The 25,182-nt window shown below is 51.2% G+C and overlaps 1 protein-coding gene across 1 annotated transcript; it reads left to right on the forward strand.

Moving 5' to 3' along the window:
• Positions 1-8,341: 8,341 nt before the first annotated feature.
• Positions 8,342-17,498, forward strand: LOC147416005 (uncharacterized). The gene is made up of 4 exons (XM_086460423.1): positions 8,342-8,417; positions 9,794-12,984; positions 13,656-15,584; positions 17,385-17,498. Exons 1-4 carry the CDS (start codon positions 8,342-8,344, stop codon positions 17,496-17,498), a joined length of 5,310 nt encoding a protein of 1,769 aa, XP_086316549.1.
• The last annotated feature ends 7,684 nt before the right edge of the window (positions 17,499-25,182 follow it).

A 25,182-nucleotide genomic window follows, 5' to 3' on the forward strand; every position in this document is an offset into this window, starting at 1 on the left:
ATGTACATTAAGCCATATTGCAGTAACTGCAGCAGGTAAAACGAAATAACAACAGCATGACCTGTGTAATCCTGATTCTTATGTTAGTAGCTCCGAAGCTGTTAATAATACGTAAAGTTAATTCTTGTCTGAACCTCATTTAAATAAAGCTAGCTTGACCACAATGTAAATTGTCTGTTGGTAGTAAGTGGACAGGCGAGTGCTTTAGCTTGCCTGTTTTCTCCATTAATCCAGGGCCTAGGTAAGCGATGCAACGAACTCAACTATAAAACAAATACAAAAGCTTCTTGTCACTGACAGCTAAGAAACCCGAAACCACGCTAGTAACTGACAGTGCACCCGAAACCACGCTAGTGGTGCAAGGAGCATGCCTCCGCCTGAAGATACCACTTTGTTCCAGCATATTGCTTTGGCCTCTGAAACTCTCACTTGAGACTGTGACTCTGGCTTGCGCTTCAAAGCTTGAAGCTTTCTCTAATCCAATGTACTGGGTTACCAAATCTGATCTTGTGTTTTTAAGGTAGATTTTAATTGATTAAATAAAATGCGACTACACATTTGTTCTAACGTGTACGGGGTGTTATTTTCTGACGGTTGTTTTATCTTCAGAAGTTAGATTTGCTCCTGACAATTCCTTGGTGGTTGACTGACATTCAGCTTTTGATGTGAATTAAAGGAACAAATTACAGAATTAAACTGCAATTAGGATGGACATTTCTAGGAAATATGCATATTTCAGAAGAAGTAATAAAAATAAGGTGCTTCAGAAGACTGGGAAGAAAAAAACTCTCCATTAAATTCAAGCTAGATAACAGTATGGAGTGAGCCAGAATGAAAAATGAGTGAATCGTATGCCTTGCCAGTGTAACTGAAGTATAAAAACCCCCAAGAAGGCAACAACATCCATGTCCACAAAAAATCTGGCAGAGAGTAGTAGATTGAGGACCTTAGGTGCATCCCTGGTTATCTTCTAGGATCCCCCACTTCTGCTTAGCTGGGGTTTATTCCTCATGGCTCCAAAAATCCGGAGCTGCTTGTGGTTTATGTTCACAGAGCGAGGACTTCAGACATTACTTTTTTCCAGCCATCTTGTGTTCTCTGGCTAAGCGTGTTTAGCAGCATTTGTATCTCAAAAGACTTGCGTAGGCGCACACGTGAACTCATTTTGTAGAGCTACACGTTTGCCTTCCTATCCCAGGTAAGTTGCTACATCCGGTATCTGCAAATACTTCCCTGCACTGGTCACAGCAAATGCAGGGATGTCGAAGCACTGCACGATGCCTTTCCCTCTTCTTGCTTTCAGAGCGTGTCAGAGTGAAATGAGTTGAAAAAAAGGGAGTGCTTTTATGGAACATTAACTTGTGACCAGTTTGTGGCAACATGAGAAAGTCAAACGGCTCGCCCAGAGCAGCCAGGGGAAGCAGGACGGCAAGCAAAGAGTGAGAGCTTCCTGGGGGCTGCAGATCCCGCTCTGCACAGACGAGTGGGAAACAGAAGAGGAAAGGTGGGAACTTGTTTCTTCTCTCCCTTGTGTCCTGTCGCCAGAAATACACTGCACTGGCGATGGAGCTTACCTTGTAGGTACTGGGCTTTCATTCTCTCTGTCCTCAAGCCAGCTGCATTTTAACCCAATATGCTGTTCCGTGCTGTGACCACGGGCTGCTCCTCCAGGCCGAAAAGTTCTGAACCACTCACTGCAAACCCCCATCGTTAAAAAAACACACCCAGCTCCCCAAAACCCCACACAAAACCAAACCAAACCAAACCAAACCAAACCCAACAACAACCCCAAATGAAGTGAGTTCCCTCTGTACATCGTGGAGAGAAAACTAGCTGCATAACAAAGAGAGGCCACTGATAAATACTTGCCTGCAGCAGGTAAAGGCTTTATAGGCTCAATGCATCTCTATGATGTAGTCCTTTTTAATGAAAATGTTCATAGATCCATAGGAACACTTGAAGCCAGAGTATCTTCACTTCAGACATAAGTTCGTCTCTTCAAAGGAAGACTTAGCAATGAACCAAAGATGCTGTGAAGCCAGTGCTTTCCCTTTCTGCAAGAGGAAAGGGGGGTAAGAGTTTATAAATCTGGCTAAAAGCAAGAAATAGGAAAGTCTCTGGACAACTGATTATCATCTGGGAAGTGTGAAGTTGACTGTAGCTTTGTTTTCCCCCTCATTACCTGCTTTCTTGAGTAACAGAGAGGGAGACACCAAAACCATCTAACCGGCTCCTGTTCTAGACACAGGACACAGGCCAAAGTTTAGAAGGCTGTGTTTGCAGTTTAAATGAGCTGGACCAAAATATTAGTGATTCTTCAGGGCAGAAGAGCTTAAAACAGACTGGTGACTGAGCAGTGCTGTGGTCATCCTGTCGAAATATTCGAACGAAAAATCTACACCTCTTTTTGATTCTGTCGTGAACTCAAAATGTAACCAAACCATGGGAACAGAGTTTCCCTACAGGGAGAAGATGCTCTGGTTTTTAGGCAGAGAAGATTAAATAGGGGGAGTAGTAGTGCTGATGCTTGGAGAACTGACGTCGCTCAGCTCTTCCTTGGAAGGCGGCGCTCCAGGCTGGAGGAGCAGCTGGACAGCTGTGTGCTCTCTCTGTGTGTGCGCGCATATGTTCATGTCCCATTGGCAGGACATGCTCAGGCTCCCTCTGCTCCCTGGGCCTGGGGAAAAGGGCCTGGGGACAGGGACCTGCAGGTGCCGCACTGAAGCCCAAGCACTCAGCTGCCCTTGGCCATGCCCTTGCCTGGCGTACCCGCGACACAGGGAAGTGCCGGGGTTTCTGCCCCGCTGAAGTTTCTCTGCCACCTGCGCGCCAGCTCACGGCTCTCTCCTGGCAGCAGCGCATGGAGGACACAAAAGACCCCCTCGAGGCTCGTTTCCCCTTCCCGTCCTGTTCTCCTCACTCAGGGCCAGGCGGACCTGTCATGCCTGGGCATCCGAGGGGCTGCCCACTGAGGACCCTCTTCTTCTTTGTTGCTCTCCAACACCACCTTCTGCCTCCAACGTCTCTTCCTGCACGAACTGGATGCTCAGAGCCAGAGCAAGGCTGCCCTTTCTCCACAGTGGCAGAAGCTTCAAGAGCAGTGATGCATTCTGGAGTTTAGGAAGCTGTCTGGCTCTCTCTCACCCTTCGGAACACCTATTCCCTTCTACATTCCTATCCCTCTCTCTCTCTGTCTACCTGTCTATCTATAACTACCCGACAGTGCCCACAGTGGGAAAGACAGCTACTCATCCAAGGCCCTCCCACAGCACAGAGTGTCCTCGCTCAGATGCTGAGGACAAGGGCAGGCCAGTGGCAGTGAAAGTGTCATCTCCTGCCTTCTGAACGGTCGAGTGACACCAAGGCCCCAACCTGGTCCTGGCCAGCCCTGCGTGGCAGGTGCGACAGCGTAAGGAGATTTTTTTCTCATCAGGGAAGACGCAGAAAGGTCCCCCCTTGTGTCCCTGCCGCTGCAAGCGTCGCGACTTTGTGCTTTGGAGTGCTCTGCAGCCCAGCGTGCCCAGGGCTCTGCTCCCTGGGGCAAGCCTGCTGCAAGGCAGGGGCTGCGCGAGTCCTTTCTGCCCCCTTTGGCCGTCCTGGGCAGCCCCTGGGGAGAGGAATGCTGTGACAGAAACGCTCTTTGCGGGGTGCAGCGCCTGCCCCTGTGAAGGGCTGCCGCCCGGCCAGCCAGGACACCTGGGTGGCTGCACTGGTGGAACTGCACCATCTAGTGCTGTCTTCTGCAAGCTCACTGCTTGCCCTGCAGCCAAAAGGAGGCTCAACTGCTTTCTCACCAGTCCGCAGGGAGAGGTGGAAAGGTGTAGACCAGACTTCCGAGCTGGAGGGCAGCAATATGCCAGCTTATCCCAAAAAGCCTTGGGCAGCAAGTCTGGCAGCAGCCGGGCAGCTGAGGCTCTCCTGCTTCCTGGGGGGATAGAGGGGACACCCGCAGTGTGACGGAAAGGAAGCAGAGGGAGCACCGGAACCGTTAGCCTTAGCCGGGCTGAAGTGGTAATACCTTCCAAGAGGTCCTCCAGCGTATGTTAGCAGATACACCAGTCTCTCCCAGAAATGATCCAAACCAGAGGAGAACCGTGGCTAAAGTAAACGTAATGGAAAAGAGCTAGTCTGTCTCTATGCAAAAAGAAGAAAGCAAAACGGGGAAACAGAGGAGCACCCGCAGCCACCGCTGAGCACAAGTGGTTATGGAAAAGGTGTTTAGATAAAGAGCAATCCCGTTGTCAGTTAAATGCGCCGACAACACCTGCTGACTCTTTGGGATAGTCCCCTGGGATCCGTACCCAGGGATGGTGGTGACACAGTCCGACTTAAGCAAGTAATGACTAAGGCAGAGGATTTTAGTGGTTTCAGCTCTGGGATATCCACATCTATCAGCACTGACCCCAGACCATGAATACCACAGAATCACAGAATCATTAGGTTGGAAGGGACCTCTCAGATCACCTAGTCCAACCGTTGACTTAACACCACCATGCCCACTGAACCATGTCGCCAAGAGCCGTATCGACACCTTTTTTGAACACCTCCACCTCCACACACGGTGACTCCAGCACCTCCCTGGGCAGCCTCTTGCAATGTTTGGTATGCTGAAAACCGAGGTGGGGGCTTGATCCTGTGGCAGCCCAAGCGGATTCAAGTCCCGAGCTGATGGTGGCAGTTAATGACCCCATCGACAGAGGAGCCCAAATGCAGATGGTGGATAAGGGCACTTACCAAGGGCAGCCTCCACTTAGCAAACAAGTACTTTCAACTGTAGGCATCCACGGGCAAGTCTCTGCCCACCCCCTGGCCCGGGCTACATTAATTCTGTCTAACGGCCCAGCAGTCCCCCCGACCTTACCTTAGGTCCTCCCGACCTAAGGTGCCTTTTAGGTACGGATTTACTGACGCGTCAGTTGTGGCTGCACCCAGGGGGAAAACAGGAAACGAGGACGCCCCCCCCCCCCCCCCCCCCGTCTTTACCACACACTTTGCCTCATATTGATGCACCCCTGTTAGCCTGTTACAAAGAGATCCCGCCTTGGCGCACAGCAAGCTCCTCAGCTCTCCACATTGCAAGTTCCTGCCTGACGCCACCCATCCTCTTACCGAATGGACGAAACAGGCAAAAGGACAAGGAAACATCGGCAAGTCTCATCCCCTACAAGTCTCCTGTATGGCCCCAAAAGAAGCCTAATGGCAAGTGGCAACTAACAGCAGATTGCGGCGGCCTGACCGCTGCTGCCAAACCGCTCACTGCGGCTGGGCCCGCTATAGCTGATACAGTCAAGCCTCTTAGTGCTGCATGGCAGCTGTCGCGGTGAAAGAGGTGGTTTTGCTGACCCCAGCCCCGGAGGCAGATCGGATGAGGTTTGCATTCATCTGGCAGGGCCTCCAGCAGACAGCTACTGCCCTATCGCAAGGCCTACACCATGGTCCCACCGTCCGTGGAGCTCATGCTACGCCAGCTAAAGACCTGCAAATGGTAAAATTTCCACAAGAGGTCACTGTGAGGCAGCGCATCCCTCATGTCTGAAGAGGTGGCCCCTTCGCAGAACCTGGAGACCGGCTACAGACACTGGCTACAACGCACCACCCGTCAGCAGGGCCAGAGACACCAGAGGCACACAAACAAGGGCCCAGTCACGAATTCATCTTTTGGGGAGTCAGGTGGGTAGGCAGGAGGAAAACAGCCCCAGACGAGGGGCTACCAGAAATCCAATGGTTCCCCCTGTCCCGGAATAAGAAAGGAGTTGTGTGCCGGGCTAGGCTCTTTAGGATCTTGGAGGGCACATATGCCAGGATTTAGTAGAATAGCCTGACCACTCCATGACTTACTGAAGAAAAACGCAATCTGGGAATGGGCCCCACAACATAACAAGGCCCCCAGAGCCCTTAAAGAAAACCGTCAATGTGTCTCAGTCACCGGGACTCATCCACTGTGCGTGGCCCCTCTCACTGCACATCCGAGGTGGGAGACAAGGGATATGGGTGGAGACTAGAGCAAAAGGGGCTGCCTGGAGATCCATGCGACACTGCATCGCTCTGGGCTTTGCGTCATTTTGTGTGAGAATGCAGCCACATATACCAATATGACTACCGGTAAAGAATTAGGGAAAGAAACCCTCGTTTCGAATAGGAAACCAGGGATGATGTCCTTACAGGAGGAGCGTGAAGCCGTAGGAACCCTAATCCTAAACCTACAGCCTGGTTGTGAGCTGAGCCGTGTCCCACACCCCCAGCCCTGGCACAAGGTGCAAAACTGTTTGGGAGGGCAGAGGGGGGCTCCTCAGTCACATTTAGATGAGCTGTTCTGGGCTGGGGCTTTTCTGCATCAAAGCTGCAGTCTAGGAGAGCGCTGGGGTCGTGGCCTTCTGGACAGGGCAGCGTGGCTGGCTGCAGCGTAAGCCTTTGGCACAAACGGCCCTGTCAGCTGGAGAGGCAGTGCCATTCCTGGACCTAACCGCCTCTTCAGCGGGTGCTTGCCTCGCTCTAGTTATACCCTGGAGTCTCTCGTGGGTTTCTGAGTAGCTGGGGCAGCTCGCCTGTCTAATCTTAGTACATCGCTTGCTGCAGGAGGATACCAAGAAACGCAGCCTCTTGGTCCCACCAAACGCTGAAGAAGGATCTTGCCACTCAGCCAGTCACTCAGCTGGCACTTCTGGAAAAGCGCCGGCTTCACTTCAGTCAGAGCAATGCAACGCTACCCAGGAGACAGCTTAAGGCCCGCAGTGTTACTGTGCTGCAGACGACCTCTCTCCCTTCTGCTCAGTGGCACAGACACCCGTGCTAAGGGCCACCGGTATCGTACCTCTATTTCTCGGTTCTCAGAGCCATGTTTAATCGCATTCCTTGACAGCCCTAGGAAAGAAGCACGCTCGTGTCCCACGTAAGAGTCAGCACTGTGGTGTGGCACCGCAAGTTACCCTCCCCCTCTACTCTGCTCTGGTGAGGCCACAGCTGGAGTCCTGGGTCCGGTTGTGGGCCCCTCAGTTGAAGAAAAACTGGCAACTGCTGGAGAAAGTCCAGCGGAGGGCTACAGAGATGATGAGGGGACCGGAGCATCTCTCCTGCGAGGCAAGGCTGAGCAACCTGGGGCTGTTTAGCCCGGAGAAGAGAAGGCCGAGAGGGGGCCGCGTCAACGCTTCCAGACATCTCAAGGGCAGGTGTCAAGAGGATGGGGCCAGGCTCTTTTCAGCGGTGCCCAGCGACAGGACAAGGGGCAAGGGGCACAACTTCGGCAGGGGGTTGGACTCGGTGACCTCCGCAGGTCCCTTCCAGTCCCTGCCATGCTGCCAAGCCGTGTCCCCGTCTCGGCTCCCCACGCCAGCCGCGGCTTTCGGCGGGACAAGCCCACGCCGCTCCGCAGGCCCCGGCGCCGGGGGACACGTCCCTGCCCTCCCACGGGCTGGCGCACGGGCAGCGGCGGGAAAGCCGCCCGAGGGGGGACGGCGCCAACGGCCGCCCGCCGCCGGCGGCAACGTCACAACAACACAACAACAGCTCGCGCGTTGTCCCGGAGACGCCGGGCTGCCGCGGGCCAGACCCGCCCGACCCCCGCAGGCGGCGGCAGCCCCCGTCGGTCCCGGCGAGCCGTGAGTGCCGCTGCCCGCCGCCCTCGCCCCTGCCGGAGCCCAAAGGCTGCCAAGCGCCCGCTGGGAGCGACCCTTTCCCCTCCCGTCCCGCAAGCGCTGCTGCTGGGCGGCAGGCCCTGCCCCGCCGGGCGGGCGGCCCTCCCCGCTTTGCAGGCTTCGCCCCGTCGCAGGGCGCTCGGGAAGGGCCGGCTCCTGCCGGGACGGGAGGCTCCCGCCGGCGGTCGAACGCCAGCACAGAGGCTGTGGCCGGCGTCGCTGTTCGGGGCTGCCCGACAGCCTGCGCTCGTCCTCCTCCGGGGCTGCACCTCGGGGGCTGACCAGCCGCGCCGCCGCGGAATCCACCCCGTTCGGCGTCGGCTCCTTCTGAGGGGAAGCGCTCCTGGTCAGCCCCGAGCGGCAGCTATTGAAAGGTACCTCTTTTCTTCTCCAGCTCCGCCGCCGGCTGCTCTTTAGTCGTGTTTCAGCCTCCCCCAGACCGCCTGGTCTGGGCGCTTCTGGAGGCGGAGTTCTTCCCAAAGGGGGCGCGGGCAAGCAGCATCGAGGGAGCGTCTGGGCAGGAGGGGGCCTCTGGCGCAGCCCCCGGGCCAAGCAGGGCCCGCTGCAGAGTTAGAGCCAACGGAAAGCTGGATCTTTAAACAAAAAGTAAATCGCTCTGGGGAATTCAGTGATGCCTGTACGATGGAAAGCTGTCCCCTGCATGCCTTTGGGCATTGAAGCAGCACCTGTAAACTTCCAAGAAAGGGGCCATGCCTTCTCCCGGGAGGTTGCTGTTTGACACTGGTTATTATTTCTTGTGTTTTGTCATCTTAGCGTTCCAACAAGGTTGGTCAGAGAGAAGAGTGCCTTGCACCTCAGGGCCTTGCACTTTCACCTGTTGCACTAAATCAAGGCTCAAGGATAATGTTACATTGAAATCCGGGCAGTATCCAAGCCCAGGAGTCTTTTGGGGTCTCGAATGCGCCATGGATTTTTGTCTTCACGTGTTGTCCTGTTCATCATCACGCATGTTCACCGCACAGTTATGCCTACAATTCTCGTTATAGGCAAGGGCAGTTTTACCTGCTCGCTTTTTGTGTTTCAATGGCAGAACTTAAAGGCTCGGTGTCCTTGTTCCTCTGTGCTTTTTCCCTCCCAAGCCACTTACTTGGGGCACGGGGAGCTGGCAATTTTGTGCTCTAAGCTGGACATGTGCTGGCTTCTTAAGTGCTGCATTTCAGGGGCTTTAATGTATAGGTCAGTCTGTGAACTTAGGCAGCTCACGGCCAGAGGGAGCAATCCTACTGAAATTGTCCCAGCAAGACGGAGAGGGTGGTTGCTGGTGTCCTGAAGGGAAAACTCAAGCGGTGCTCAAGAAAGAGATAACGCAGACACAGACCTGTGAGCGATGGAGGGCAGCATTTCACCTGCTTGCCTAGTAACAAGGTGTTTCGTTTTAAGCCATGTGGAATTGCTGCAGATGAGGATTCTGTCTGGCCATAGTGGTGATGTGATGGATGGGAGAATCCCGAGATTCATGATCTTTAAAACAAGTACGCTGTAATGTCAGTGCTTTGGGGGTTACCGGTTTTCAGAAACGCGGGAAATTTCCCGTGGGCATTTTCACATCTTCCTGTTCTCTTGGGACAGAGCTGTAACGTCAGCTTTTCTTTCTCAGTCATCCTTTTGGGTCAGCACAGGATTTTGGGGTTTGGGTTTATTTGGTGGTTTGTTCCCCCCCGCTCCACCCCCTCAGAGGCCCCTCTCTGCATGGAAAGGATACTGAGCTTTGCTTCAGGAAGAATTGGAGATATTGTTCTGTATATTCTTTGAGTAAAAATGGGATAGAAATAATATTTGTTTTCTCATATAAGTTTCCCTTAAAGGAAGAGAAAACAAAAGACCAAAAAACCCCTGCAAAAGAAGGAAGGAGAATGAGAGAGTATAAGCTTGAAAGGTGCCTTTGCAAATAAACTTTAGAAAGACCCGTACAACGATATGAGGAAGGAAAGGAATTATAGTAATCTTAGACCAAGAACTAGTCCTTCCAAAAAATTCATATTAGCACCTACAAGAGGCACACAGATAACAGAAAAAGTTATGTTCAGGAAAGTTTGATAAAAACGAAAAAAAAAACCACTTGCATCTATTTATATAAAGGTATAACACAACATTACATTGAGACAGAAAGTAACTGGGGGTTTTTGTCGTTATTTACACAGCTGGACAAAGAGACCATTCCAGTGTACCTTTGAAGGAAGACACCGGAACTATGGAGACAAGTTCCTCTGACTCGAGCACCAAGGACACTGCAGGTGCTGAGAAAGAGGATGCTCGTGCAGCTACAGAGTCGCCGTCTTTGGAAGAAGACGCAGAAGACCACGTGTCTGAGCCACCGTCTCATGATCTGGGGTTTAAAAAGTTTTTTAAATTTGTTGGGTTCAGATTCACAGTGAAGAAGGAAAAGACGGGGAAGTCGGAACCCGTTCAGCTGCTTACTGTAAAAAAGGAAACACAAGTCCCTGAAGGAGCTGCCGATCAAAAGGAAGGCAGCTCAGAAGAAACGGCGATGCCTGAGGATGGACTCTCTGCAGCAGACCCCACCAAAGACCCAGTGAACAATGAAAAAACAGAAGACGAACCTCCTAAAAGACCCGAAGCAAATGAGATTTGTTCTCAGTCAGCTGCCTTAGCCACTGACACTGCATCGCCGTTAAGGAAATTTTTCACTCAGGGATGGACAGGATTTAGAAAAAAGAAGAGCTTTAGGAAGCCTAAAGAAGAGGAACTGCAGTCTCCTACGAAAGAAGAGGAGCAAGAAAAGGAGGGGGCAACATTTGCCACTGAAACTGGTGAAAGGGAGGAACAATCCGAGTTGGAGAAGCAAGAGGGGGAGAGGAACGTGACAACAGTAACTATTGAAGCGTATGAGAAGGAGCAAAGTGAAGGTGAAAAGCAGGAGTCAAAAAAGGCTGTGGCAGCCATGGGCGTTGAAGCAAGTGAGAAGGAAGAGCTAATCAAGCATGATGAGCAGGGAGAAGAAGAGGATGTGGCAGCAGCAGTTGTTAAAGGAAGTGCGAAGGAGAAAAAAGCTGAAGAAGGCGATCGAGAAAGGGAACTGGTGGACGTCTCAGAAGATCTTGGCAAAAAGGAAGAAAAATCTGAAGGAGAGAAAGCAAGTGAGGTGACAGAGAAACCTCTATCCCCAAGGTCAGTGGCGCTTGTTGTTGGAGTCAAAACACTCTCTGGAAAGAAGCATAAAGGCAAAAGAGAAGAATCTAAGTTAGGGGGACCGGGTGACCCAATTCAGCACTTACCAGGTTCCCCAGACAGCCCAGAGGAACAAAAGGGGGAGAGTTCTGCTTCTTCTCCTGAGGAGACGATTGAAATTCCTTCTTTGGAACAGCCTGTGGATGGCGTGCAGGTCAGTGAAAATGAAGATGCTGCATTTTCAGATGTGGAGCGAAAAAGAGACAGTGTTAAGCCCTGGGCATTGTTTAAAAAGATGGTGACTCCCAAGAAACGTGCCAGAAGAGCTTCTGAAAGTGCTAAGACAAAGAGCGTTGCAGTGTCTGCAACGGAAAACGCTGTGGTTGATGAAAATCGGGGAGAAATGAAAGAAAATGGGATGGAGCAGAAACCAGAGAAAGCCACAGCCGTGCCCAAAGGAAAGGTTGACAGCTCTGTGCCCTGGCGAGCTTTTCTCTGCGTAGGTTCTTCAAAGAAAAGAGCCAGGAAAGCAGCAGCAGCAGCAGCATCTGATGAAGACATTGGCCGTGAGCTTGGTCAGGAAAGCCCCAATGTAGAAGAGCCTGGACAGAGCAAAGAAACGGCCACAGATGCAATTCTTAGCAGTTCTCCAGAGAGCAATGAAGGACAAGGGAATTCTTCCCCAGAACAAGCTGGAAGCCCATCCAAAGGTGAAAGTCTTTCAATGTGGAAATCATTTAAAAGGTTAGTTACTCCAAGAAGGAGGTCCCAAACCAGAATGGAAGAGAGAAATGGCGACTCTGGTGTGGGCTCTAGCCTGGAGCATTCCTCCTCAGATGATGAGCCTGGAGAAGGTGACTTGTGCATTCCATTTTGGAAACGTCTGCCTGGGCGTAGGAAGAAGAAGTCAGATGGAAAGCCAGAACCAACTGCTCCTAAAGAAGCAAGAGAAGGCCTGGCAGAAACGACTGAAGAAGATTCAGATATTCCAGCTGTTGTTCCTTTCTCTGAATACGAAGCAGCAGAGCAGGAGAAGATGGAAGCCCCACAAGCAGAAGCTGCTGAGGCGATGAGAGAACGAGTCTCAGAGCAACAGGGAGCAGAAAAATTAGAGGAGATCCAAGGAACGGAACAAGGCCAGGAAGGGCTGGTCCATGTAGTTCCTGTGACTGTTGTGGAAGGGGAAAGGGCAGTTACCAGTATTGAAGAAATGTCACCATCTTGGATATCTGCTGCTCTGACAGAGTGCATTGAGCAGGCAGAAGAAGAGGCAGAGAAGGAAACTGAGAAAACACTGGAATCCGATGATACTGTGGAAGAAGCAGAGTCAGCTGCAAAGGCAATGCCAGAGGCGAGAAAGGAGGTCAGCGATGACAGCACAGCCAGTGAGCTAGAGCTGACCTCAGAGGCAGTGACAGCTCTGGAGGAGACAGCAGAAGCTTCCTGCGCTGAAGAACCAGTGGAGGTGTCCCTTGCTGAGGAGACGACTGAGATGGTTTCTGCTGTTTCCCAGCTGTTAGAAACCCCAGATACTACAGAGGAAGTGACACCTGTCCAAGAAGTAGAGGCCACTGAACAAAATTTGAAAGAATTAGACAAACAGATGCAAAAGGTTCTTCACGAAGTTGCTGAGAGAGTAAAGTCAGCAGAGGTAGAAGAGCTGGTTAGTGAAAGGACCATGAGTGCAACTCTATTTGCAAGAGTACAAGGAATTGAGTCAGAAGTGAAAGATGATGCTAGAGATGGGAGTGTTGTAGGCCAGGAAAGTGTTTTGCTGGAACAGTGCTTGGAAAAAGGAGCACACCAAGAGGATGGCCTCCAGCCCCAGGGAGGTGCAGGGAGCATTCAGAGCGAAATCGGAGCTGAAGAGAGTGTTCTCCAGGAAGGTTCAGGGAGAAGTGACCTGCCTGCTGCAATGAAAGGAAGCACAGAAGGATGTGAAAACGTAGAGGTATTGAGAGATGAAAGGCAGTGGCCGGCACGTGAGGAAGCAGCTGTAGAAGACCATGAAGAAAGCTGTGAAGGGCAGAGGACAGCAGAGGAACCTTCCTCACAGGCCAGAGACTTTCACAGCACCCAAGCAGTTACACCCAAGGAAGAGCCGTCTGCAAAACAGGAGCCTGCGGAAGAAGAGAAGCTGCCCGCAACAGAGCTGACAGCAGATGAGACGAGGGAGGAGTGTGTTCCAGAAGCAGAGACTGCAGTAAGTATTACACATAAGACAAAGGCTGATTTGCTAAAGGAAGAATCAGCAAGCGTTAGCTATTATGCCAAATTTAGAAGCAGCTTGTGGCAGTATTGCTGTCAAGGGTGTTCCTTGTGCAGCCTGACGTGACCAAAGTTTGTGTCCAGTGAGACACACACACACACATGGATGTCCAGAAGCAGCAGCCACCGAGGCTTGCATGCAGAGCGAGGTGGATGGGATCCCTAGAGTGATGGAGTGGGAGATGGTGTGCGTGGATCCAAAGATGCCGGAACAGCTGCCAGTAGGGCTCCCGCACAGCGCAAGGTGACTGTAGGTGCTCTGTGAACACCTGAGGTGCCGATGGGATCCATATGGTAGCAGACATAGCGGATGGTCCCTTCAGTTGTCGGCAGAGCTACGGTTGTAGCTGAGGTACCTCTGCAAAGGGAGGAAATGAAGTGGCCCCGCTGTCTCCAGCTTTAAATGCGCAGGCGGGTTGGATGGGGCTTTGAGCAACCTGTTCTAATGGAAGATGTCCCTGCCCACAGCAGGGGTTTGGAACTAGGTGATCTTTAAGGTCCCTTCCAACCCAAATCATTCCGTCTTTCTAAGATTTTTCACCCAGGACATTCCTGGTCACTCCGTGCTCGTACCCTTTTTGACAGGTCTGTTGCAATTCTCTGCAGGTGCAGGACAAGAGAGGGGATGAAACCACTTCCTTGGGGCTTACAGCTGAAGAGCCTGTGCAGCTTGAAGGAGAAGGCAAAACCCTCCCTGTGGGACCAGAGGGCACAGAAGCAGTTGTCACTGGGGTCCCCGTTCAATCTGAAAGACAAGGTGAAATTCCTGACTTTGACGAACAAGCTTGCACTAAAGGAGTTCCTAGCAGCACACCTGCCCAGAGAGAGGAAGAGGAAGACGATGCTGTGCTCGTTGGAGTGAAGAGCACAGAAGCCCCTGTTACTGAGGTTCCACTGCAGAATGAGGAAGAAGCTTCTGCCCTTCCATCAGAAAGAGTTGGCTCAGAAGCAGCTGCAGATGCCGAGCAGAGTGTGAGGGATGGGGCTGGCAGGCACATTCCAGCAAAAGATTCTGTGTCCATCCTAGAGGCACAATGCAGAGCAAAACCAACGGAAACTGCTTCCCAGAGGGATGAAAGCGAAGGTGGCAAAACGGAAGGTGGTCTGCTCGAAGCTGGAACACACTTGGAGAGTGATCCCGCCGTCACTGAGCCTCCCGCAGAGACTGGAGTGGAGACTGTATCTAGTTTAGCATCAGCATGCTCGGATATCCCTGGAAATGGAAGCACTGTCCTCACTGACATTAGTGGTACGACATGTGATGCAGGAAACAACTTCTTTGAACAAGAGACTGTGGAAAAAGAACAAGAACTTGTAGAATCTTCAAATTGTCAAGGCTTTCAGAAAGACAAGAACAAAAATGAGCAATCGACGGACAGAGCCAAAGAAGCGTTTGAATCTGGAAAACGGGAAGCTATGAGAGGTGAAGAACGTTCAACTGCTGTCCAGCAAGAGGTTTTAGCTGTGCAAGAGGAAGGCTCTGACTCAGCCTTCCAACAAGCGGAAAGCTTGGAGGCTCTGCAAGTGCCTGTGCCTGTAGCGGCTGCAGGCATTGAAGAGCATGTCATGGCAGAAACTGTAATGCCTGCAGACACGCCAGTCGAAACTGTAGAGCCCTTGGCAACCCCACCAGGGCAAATGGCTTCTGGTGAGGTCCTGGTTACTACTGTTGCCTGTTCAGGCTGTGGGACTGCAGAGCTTGGCAGTGCAGAAGCACCTGAGCCTCAAGTAACTCCTGCTTCTGTGAATGGAATATCGGAGGGGCAAGAGAGGCCCCAGAGCACAGGGCAACCCGAAGAAAATGGTATTCCTCCAAGTGACAGTCTGTCTCTCACCTACACAGAATTTGAGAAGGATGTTGTTCAGTCTTTGACAATAGAGTCCCAGAGTACAAAAATTGTATTGAGCGCCATCCAGACGGCTGTTCACAAACTTGCAGAAACAGAAGAGTCAGCTGCCTTGGAGTCAGAGCAGCGCCTTGAGTCCATAGAGAAAAGCCCGTCAGATACAAATATAGCTGAACTTCTGGGAAGTGCGCAGGTGGATCTTCAGCTTCCAGTGAAAGAGGAAGAGGTACGGAGTAAAGAACAAGAGCTCCAGCAATCAGGAACAGTGAAAACTTCTACCTTAGCAGAGTCTGCAGAAATTCATGCCGCTGTAGAAAAAACCAAAGACGTGCTGTTGACCTCAGAGATACTGAAAGATGGACCAAGTCAGAATTCTTTAACAATTGTGACTAGCCCTGAAGATGTTTCGAGGGCGAGTGCGAGGCTTCAGAAATCAACACTAGAACTGAGTACTTCAGAAGATTCAACCAAAGACCCCCTAGACATCTACCCACCAAAATTAAGGGGAAAAGAGGTTGGGCCGATGATGGAAATCCCAGACCAACATACAGGTCAGCAAACACGCAGGGAAAGTGAGGAAGAACGCGACCCACCCATGGAAGATGGGAAAACACAGACATGGGAGGATGATAGTTGCCAAGAAGGGAGTCCACAAAGTCGGAACTCAGTGGCTCCTGAGGCCTTGAATGTGAGTAGCATTTTCACTCAGCAATGTCTTTCTTTTTCCAAAACAGTTTTGGAGTCTCTCAAACTGTTGTGTCTGTAATTTTTTCTTATTCTGAGGAAAGGCAGCTGCTCCCCAGGTTAACCAACAGGCCACAGATATTTTTTGATGTTGTGGGATTGGGTTTTTTTTTGTCTTCTTGTTTTACTGCCTCTCTCTCTGGCTACTGAACACCTTGTTTCTTTTCTGTACAGCTACCCTCACTTTAATGGCTTTGACTTGGCTTGTAGTTTAGTGTGATACTTCTGGGAGGCAGAAAACGTAGTTTCTAGTTTTCCTAGATACGCGCTCATCCGATACCTGTTTAATGTATTTGATTTAATCCACAAAAAACGCTTCCTCTCTAAGGAAGCTCTTTTTAATATCCTAAAGGATGTGAGTGTTGCCTTCCATGGTAAAAGTGGAGTGCCTCATGTACCAAAGCTCTTTGCATTTCATGGAAATCTGACTCAGGAAGGTACAGTCTCTCCTTAAGATATTTACTGTATTGCTTGACTAAGGCACGAGGCCTTTCTGTCTGTCCTTGAGAACTGCTTGGGAAAAGAAGATATTCTTGAGAGAGTAAGTTGTCATTAATAAAGCTTTTTTATTTACTGTGGTCTTTTCTTTCAGATGTGCTAAGCATCCATGGGGCATTTGAGAGATGCCAGTCCTAGAGAACAGCTGACAATCCTGCAAGAGAACCAGGAGCTTTATTCACTACCCTTTGTTCTTGGATGTTAACATCTGCTCTTCTGAAGACCTCACCTTTTTTGTCATTTTTATTAAAAAAACAATGCCTTTAATGTTGGCTATATCCACCCATGTGTTCCATTCAAAGGTCATTTGCCTCTGCCCAAAATAGACCATTTAGACTGGAGATGCCCGACGGAGTGAATGGACAGACCACTGAAATTTTGTGCCACGGTTATTACCGTCCCGTCACTGAATGCGTGTCCTGTCTGTCCCATCTCCTTGAATGCCTTCACTCATCGCTGAATCTCCCTCCCTTCTTTCTGCAGTCTCCCTTACCCCCCTCCCATCTTCCGTAGCTGCCTTGATTTGACCTACGAGTGGCTGTAGATGCCGCTCGTCTTGTGTGTCAGGGGGAAGAGGAGGGCTGACTGACGAGAACGCACGAGACTTCTGGCCAAGTAGCAGACGTGCCGTTAGCAAACTGCAGGAACTGGATCACGCACAAATCCTTGAGCAAGATGCTCAAGATTGCTGCATTTCGGTCCCATTCAGGTATCTCTATCCATCCTTCCGTTGGTTTTGTGCGGGCCTGATTTAGTCAGAAATTCCTTCCAGAGTGTAGCTTGAAAGGAGATTGAGAATACCCTTCTTTTGTTGTTCCAGACTTCAGGTCTCAGGACTGGACTGTTATGTGTTGAATATTTATATGTATGTCTTAAACCCAGTTCTGATTTTAATATAAAGCTATGATACTTCTGTACTATTTAGGCGTACCCTGAAATGAGTTTGTAGAGTAGCCTGGAGAGGAAATGGATAGCATTGGAGCGGAAGTTGATAATGTGTAGTTTCCTATTTATTGTTCCAGGATTTTCCCCTTGTAAAAGCTCTCAAAAACTTGGCTGTCTTGCTTTGAATATTTATGTGTATATCCTAACCCCCACTCTGATTTTAATGTGGAACTATGATAATGCTAAGGACAAAAGGAGAGCCCTGACCTGTGTCAGGTCTGCCAGTCACTTCCACTCGCAGGCCTGCCCGGTTCCTGAGAACCCTCCACACTGACGCTTCCCCGTTGTCTTGCTCCTGTAGGAACGCCAGTGGTACCGCAACCCTCAGCTCGCCCCGCTCTCATTCCAGAGTCTGCTCCTTTCTGGTCCCTGCCCCACCCGACCCCCAGCCTTTCCCCACACCTACGCCATCTAACACCCTTCCCGCGCACAAGCTTCCTCCTTTCCCAGCCCCTGCCTGAGCCTCTTTCCACCCCAGCATTTCTTTCCTGGCATCCTCCCCGCTCCTATCAATTGCCTCTCTTCACTGAAGGGGGAGTAGGAAGGAGGGTGAGGGCTTGGTGGTGAATTCTACCTTGGATTGCAATAAGCTGATGAGACCTTAGGGGTGCTGAGCTCCTCAAAACCTTCACGTAAGGTGGGTTGGACTGACAACAGCTGTAGACCAGAATGAGCAGGGGGATGGAGAGATGGAAAGAAGTCCCAAGAGCGAGAGCCCTGGGATGTCTGTCCCCAACAGGAGTTGGTCCTCTCTCTTCTCGTTTACATTAAAATCAAACACGGGGTACCAGTCCGTACTTTCAGCTCTGATTTCTGAAGTGAAGGTTCCAGATGGCACTTTGTGAAACCGATGCCCATCGAGTTGAAGAACAGCTTGCTATCCTACCTGTATAGTAATTTATTTTGAAACCAACTCCTAGCGTACAAATGCTCTTGTTATGGCAGGTGCTTGCCTCTCCTGGAGGCTGCACCTCCAGCAAGCAGTGTGACTGATTGCACTGGTGTGATCGCACCACCTGGTGCTGCCTTGCGTGGAAGCATCCAAAGATTTTTCCTTACCTCAGAGCGAATTCTACAAATATTTAAAGCCGAGCAGCGTGGTGTCAAACAATCCAGTCTATCTCTGTCCACCGTCAGCCGCAGCCTTCCCCCCGAGCTTTGGGCAATTCCAACAACCTCGGTTGGTTTCCACAGGTTTAAGTTGGCTTGCAAGTTAATAGTGCTCTTAGTAACACCTCACAAGTGCAAACTTGGCCGAATTTGTACAAATGTACATTAAGCCATATTGCAGTAACTGCAGCAGGTAAAACGAAATAACAACAGCATGACCTGTGTAATCCTGATTCTTATGTTAGTAGCTCCGAAGCTGTTAATAATACGTAAAGTTAATTCTTGTCTGAACCTCATTTAAATAAAGCTAGCTTGACCACAATGTAAATTGTCTGTTGGTAGTAAGTGGACAGGCGAGTGCTTTAGCTTGCCTGTTTTCTCCATTAATCCAGGGCCTAGGTAAGCGATGCAACAAACTCAACTATAAAACAAATACAAAAGCTTCTTGTCACTGACAGCTAAGAAACCCGAAACCACGCTAGTAACTGACAGTGCACCCGAAACCACGCTAGTGGTGCAAGGAGCATGCCTCCGCCTGAAGATACCACTTTGTTCCAGCATATTGCTTTGGCCTCTGAAACTCTCACTTGAGACTGTGACTTCTGGCTTGCGCTTCAGAGCTTGAAGCTTTCTCTAATCCAATGTACTGGGTTACCAAATCTGATCTTGTGTTTTTAAGGTAGATTTTAATTGATTAAATAAAATGCGACTACACATTTGTTCTAACGTGTACGGGGTGTTATTTTCTGACGGTTGTTTTATCTTCAGAAGTTAGATTTGCTCCTGACAATTCCTTGGTGGTTGACTGACATTCAGCTTTTGATGTGAATTAAAGGAACAAATTACAGAATTAAACTGCAATTAGGATGGACATTTCTAGGAAATATGCATATTTCAGAAGAAGTAATAAAAATAAGGTGCTTCAGAAGACTGGGAAGAAAAAAACTCTCCATTAAATTCAAGCTAGATAACAGTATGGAGTGAGCCAGAATGAAAAATGAGTGAATCGTATGCCTTGCCAGTGTAACTGAAGTATAAAAACCCCCAAGAAGGCAACAACATCCATGTCCACAAAAAATCTGGCAGAGAGTAGTAGATTGAGGACCTTAGGTGCATCCCTGGTTATCTTCTAGGATCCCCCACTTCTGCTTAGCTGGGGTTTATTCCTCATGGCTCCAAAAATCCGGAGCTGCTTGTGGTTTATGTTCACAGAGCGAGGACTTCAGACATTACTTTTTTCCAGCCATCTTGTGTTCTCTGGCTAAGCGTGTTTAGCAGCATTTGTATCTCAAAAGACTTGCGTAGGCGCACACGTGAACTCATTTTGTAGAGCTACACGTTTGCCTTCCTATCCCAGGTAAGTTGCTACATCCGGTATCTGCAAATACTTCCCTGCAGTGGTCACAGCAAATGCAGGGATGTCGAAGCACTGCACGATGCCTTTCCCTCTTCTTGCTTTCAGAGCGTGTCAGAGTGAAATGAGTTGAAAAAAAGGGAGTGCTTTTATGGAACATTAACTTGTGACCAGTTTGTGGCAACATGAGAAAGTCAAACGGCTCGCCCAGAGCAGCCAGGGGAAGCAGGACGGCAAGCAAAGAGTGAGAGCTTCCTGGGGGCTGCAGATCCCGCTCTGCACAGACGAGTGGGAAACAGAAGAGGAAAGGTGGGAACTTGTTTCTTCTCTCCCTTGTGTCCTGTCGCCAGAAATACACTGCACTGGCGATGGAGCTTACCTTGTAGGTACTGGGCTTTCATTCTCTCTGTCCTCAAGCCAGCTGCATTTTAACCCAATATGCTGTTCCGTGCTGTGACCACGGGCTGCTCCTCCAGGCCGAAAAGTTCTGAACCACTCACTGCAAACCCCCATCGTTAAAAAAACACACCCAGCTCCCCAAAACCCCACACAAAACCAAACCAAACCAAACCAAACCCAACAACAACCCCAAATGAAGTGAGTTCCCTCTGTACATCGTGGAGAGAAAACTAGCTGCATAACAAAGAGAGGCCACTGATAAATACTTGCCTGCAGCAGGTAAAGGCTTTATAGGCTCAATGCATCTCTATGATGTAGTCCTTTTTAATGAAAATGTTCATAGATCCATAGGAACACTTGAAGCCAGAGTATCTTCACTTCAGACATAAGTTCGTCTCTTCAAAGGAAGACTTAGCAATGAACCAAAGATGCTGTGAAGCCAGTGCTTTCCCTTTCTGCAAGAGGAAAGGGGGGTAAGAGTTTATAAATCTGGCTAAAAGCAAGAAATAGGAAAGTCTCTGGACAACTGATTATCATCTGGGAAGTGTGAAGTTGACTGTAGCTTTGTTTTCCCCCTCATTACCTGCTTTCTTGAGTAACAGAGAGGGAGACACCAAAACCATCTAACCGGCTCCTGTTCTAGACACAGGACACAGGCCAAAGTTTAGAAGGCTGTGTTTGCAGTTTAAATGAGCTGGACCAAAATATTAGTGATTCTTCAGGGCAGAAGAGCTTAAAACAGACTGGTGACTGAGCAGTGCTGTGGTCATCCTGTCGAAATATTCGAACGAAAAATCTACACCTCTTTTTGATTCTGTCGTGAACTCAAAATGTAACCAAACCATGGGAACAGAGTTTCCCTACAGGGAGAAGATGCTCTGGTTTTTAGGCAGAGAAGATTAAATAGGGGGAGTAGTAGTGCTGATGCTTGGAGAACTGATGTCGCTCAGCTCTTCCTTGGAAGGCGGCGCTCCAGGCTGGAGGAGCAGCTGGACAGCTGTGTGCTCTCTCTGTGTGTGCGCGCATATGTTCATGTCCCATTGGCAGGACATGCTCAGGCTCCCTCTGCTCCCTGGGCCTGGGGAAAAGGGCCTGGGGACAGGGACCTGCAGGTGCCGCACTGAAGCCCAAGCACTCAGCTGCCCTTGGCCATGCCCTTGCCTGGCGTACCCGCGACACAGGGAAGTGCCGGGGTTTCTGCCCCGCTGAAGTTTCTCTGCCACCTGCGCGCCAGCTCACGGCTCTCTCCTGGCAGCAGCGCATGGAGGACACAAAAGACCCCCTCGAGGCTCGTTTCCCCTTCCCGTCCTGTTCTCCTCACTCAGGGCCAGGCGGACCTGTCATGCCTGGGCATCCGAGGGGCTGCCCACTGAGGACCCTCTTCTTCTTTGTTGCTCTCCAACACCACCTTCTGCCTCCAACGTCTCTTCCTGCACGAACTGGATGCTCAGAGCCAGAGCAAGGCTGCCCTTTCTCCACAGTGGCAGAAGCTTCAAGAGCAGTGATGCATTCTGGAGTTTAGGAAGCTGTCTGGCTCTCTCTCACCCTTCGGAACACCTATTCCCATCTACATTCCTATCCCTCTCTCTCTCTGTCTACCTGTCTATCTATAACTACCCGACAGTGCCCACAGTGGGAAAGACAGCTACTCATCCAAGGCCCTCCCACAGCACAGAGTGTCCTCGCTCAGATGCTGAGGACAAGGGCAGGCCAGTGGCAGTGAAAGTGTCATCTCCTGCCTTCTGAACGGTCGAGTGACACCAAGGCCCCAACCTGGTCCTGGCCAGCCCTGCGTGGCAGGTGCGACAGCGTAAGGAGATTTTTTTCTCATCAGGGAAGACGCAGAAAGGTCCCCCCTTGTGTCCCTGCCGCTGCAAGCGTTGCGACTTTGTGCTTTGGAGTGCTCTGCAGCCCAGCGTGCCCAGGGCTCTGCTCCCTGGGGCAAGCCTGCTGCAAGGCAGGGGCTGCGCGAGTCCTTTCTGCCCCCTTTGGCCGTCCTGGGCAGCCCCTGGGGAGAGGAATGCTGTGACAGAAACGCTCTTTGCGGGGTGCAGCGCCTGCCCCTGTGAAGGGCTGCCGCCCGGCCAGCCAGGACACCTGGGTGGCTGCACTGGTGGAACTGCACCATCTAGTGCTGTCTTCTGCAAGCTCACTGCTTGCCCTGCAGCCAAAAGGAGGCTCAACTGCTTTCTCACCAGTCCGCAGGGAGAGGTGGAAAGGTGTAGACCAGACTTCCGAGCTGGAGGGCAGCAATATGCCAGCTTATCCCAAAAAGCCTTGGGCAGCAAGTCTGGCAGCAGCCGGGCAGCTGAGGCTCTCCTGCTTCCTGGGGGGATAGAGGGGACACCCGCAGTGTGACGGAAAGGAAGCAGAGGGAGCACCGGAACCGTTAGCCTTAGCCGGGCTGAAGTGGTAATACCTTCCAAGAGGTCCTCCAGCGTATGTTAGCAGATACACCAGTCTCTCCCAGAAATGATCCAAACCAGAGGAGAACCGTGGCTAAAGTAAACGTAATGGAAAAGAGCTAGTCTGTCTCTATGCAAAAAGAAGAAAGCAAAACGGGGAAACAGAGGAGCACCCGCAGCCACCGCTGAGCACAAGTGGTTATGGAAAAGGTGTTTAGATAAAGAGCAATCCCGTTGTCAGTTAAATGCGCCGACAACACCTGCTGACTCTTTGGGATAGTCCCCTGGGATCCGTACCCAGGGATGGTGGTGACACAGTCCGACTTAAGCAAGTAATGACTAAGGCAGAGGATTTTAGTGGTTTCAGCTCTGGGATATCCACATCTATCAGCACTGACCCCAGACCATGAATACCACAGAATCACAGAATCATTAGGTTGGAAGGGACCTCTCAGATCACCTAGTCCAACCGTTGACTTAACACCACCATGCCCACTGAACCATGTCGCCAAGAGCCGTATCGACACCTTTTTTGAACACCTCCACCTCCACACACGGTGACTCCAGCACCTCCCTGGGCAGCCTCTTGCAATGTTTGGTATGCTGAAAACCGAGGTGGGGGCTTGATCCTGTGGCAGCCCAAGCGGATTCAAGTCCCGAGCTGATGGTGGCAGTTAATGACCCCATCGACAGAGGAGCCCAAATGCAGATGGTGGATAAGGGCACTTACCAAGGGCAGCCTCCACTTAGCAAACAAGTACTTTCAACTGTAGGCATCCACGGGCAAGTCTCTGCCCACCCCCTGGCCCGGGCTACATTAATTCTGTCTAACGGCCCAGCAGTCCCCCCGACCTTACCTTAGGTCCTCCCGACCTAAGGTGCCTTTTAGGTACGGATTTACTGACGCGTCAGTTGTGGCTGCACCCAGGGGGAAAACAGGAAACGAGGACGCCCCCCCCCCCCTCCCCCCCGTCTTTACCACACACTTTGCCTCATATTGATGCACCCCTGTTAGCCTGTTACAAAGAGATCCCGCCTTGGCGCACAGCAAGCTCCTCAGCTCTCCACATTGCAAGTTCCTGCCTGACGCCACCCATCCTCTTACCGAATGGACGAAACAGGCAAAAGGACAAGGAAACATCGGCAAGTCTCATCCCCTACAAGTCTCCTGTATGGCCCCAAAAGAAGCCTAATGGCAAGTGGCAACTAACAGCAGATTGCGGCGGCCTGACCGCTGCTGCCAAACCGCTCACTGCGGCTGGGCCCGCTATAGCTGATACAGTCAAGCCTCTTAGTGCTGCATGGCAGCTGTCGCGGTGAAAGAGGTGGTTTTGCTGACCCCAGCCCCGGAGGCAGATCGGATGAGGTTTGCATTCATCTGGCAGGGCCTCCAGCAGACAGCTACTGCCCTATCGCAAGGCCTACACCATGGTCCCACCGTCCGTGGAGCTCATGCTACGCCAGCTAAAGACCTGCAAATGGTAAAATTTCCACAAGAGGTCACTGTGAGGCAGCGCATCCCTCATGTCTGAAGAGGTGGCCCCTTCGCAGAACCTGGAGACCGGCTACAGACACTGGCTACAACGCACCACCCGTCAGCAGGGCCAGAGACACCAGAGGCACACAAACAAGGGCCCAGTCACGAATTCATCTTTTGGGGAGTCAGGTGGGTAGGCAGGAGAAAAACAGCCCCAGACGAGGGGCTACCAGAAATCCAATGGTTCCCCCTGTCCCGGAATAAGAAAGGAGTTGTGTGCCGGGCTAGGCTCTTTAGGATCTTGGAGGGCACATATGCCAGGATTTAGTAGAATAGCCTGACCACTCCATGACTTACTGAAGAAAAACGCAATCTGGGAATGGGCCCCACAACATAACAAGGCCCCCAGAGCCCTTAAAGAAAACCGTCAATGTGTCTCAGTCACCGGGACTCATCCACTGTGCGTGGCCCCTCTCACTGCACATCCGAGGTGGGAGACAAGGGATATGGGTGGAGACTAGAGCAAAAGGGGCTGCCTGGAGATCCATGCGACACTGCATCGCTCTGGGCTTTGCGTCATTTTGTGTGAGAATGCAGCCACATATACCAATATGACTACCGGTAAAGAATTAGGGAAAGAAACCCTCGTTTCGAATAGGAAACCAGGGATGATGTCCTTACAGGAGGAGCGTGAAGCCGTAGGAACCCTAATCCTAAACCTACAGCCTGGTTGTGAGCTGAGCCGTGTCCCACACCCCCAGCCCTGGCACAAGGTGCAAAACTGTTTGGGAGGGCAGAGGGGGGCTCCTCAGTCACATTTAGATGAGCTGTTCTGGGCTGGGGCTTTTCTGCATCAAAGCTGCAGTCTAGGAGAGCGCTGGGGTCGTGGCCTTCTGGACAGGGCAGCGTGGCTGGCTGCAGCGTAAGCCTTTGGCACAAACGGCCCTGTCAGCTGGAGAGGCAGTGCCATTCCTGGACCTAACCGCCTCTTCAGCGGGTGCTTGCCTCGCTCTAGTTATACCCTGGAGTCTCTCGTGGGTTTCTGAGTAGCTGGGGCAGCTCGCCTGTCTAATCTTAGTACATCGCTTCCTGCAGGAGGATACCAAGAAACGCAGCCTCTTGGTCCCACCAAACGCTGAAGAAGGATCTTGCCACTCAGCCAGTCACTCAGCTGGCACTTCTGGAAAAGCGCCGGCTTCACTTCAGTCAGAGCAATGCAACGCTACCCAGGAGACAGCTTAAGGCCCGCAGTGTTACTGTGCTGCAGACGACCTCTCTCCCTTCTGCTCAGTGGCACAGACACCCGTGCTAAGGGCCACCGGTATCGTACCTCTATTTCTCGGTTCTCAGAGCC

The sequence above is a fragment of the Leptosomus discolor genome, chromosome 2 (assembly GCF_034619465.1).
Source record: "Leptosomus discolor isolate bLepDis1 chromosome 2, bLepDis1.hap2, whole genome shotgun sequence".
In the NCBI taxonomy this organism is placed as follows: Eukaryota; Metazoa; Chordata; class Aves; order Leptosomiformes; family Leptosomidae; genus Leptosomus; species Leptosomus discolor.

Coding starts and splice junctions, on each gene's coding strand:
- LOC147416005 (XM_086460423.1), top strand. CDS start 8,342: ATGCCTTCTCCCGGGAGGTTGCTGTTTGACACTGGTTATTATTTCTTG. Junction 8,418..9,793: donor CATCTTAGCGTTCCAACAAG/GTTGGTCAGAGA, acceptor TTATTTACACAG/CTGGACAAAGAGACCATTCC. Junction 12,985..13,655: donor TTCCAGAAGCAGAGACTGCA/GTAAGTATTACA, acceptor AATTCTCTGCAG/GTGCAGGACAAGAGAGGGGA.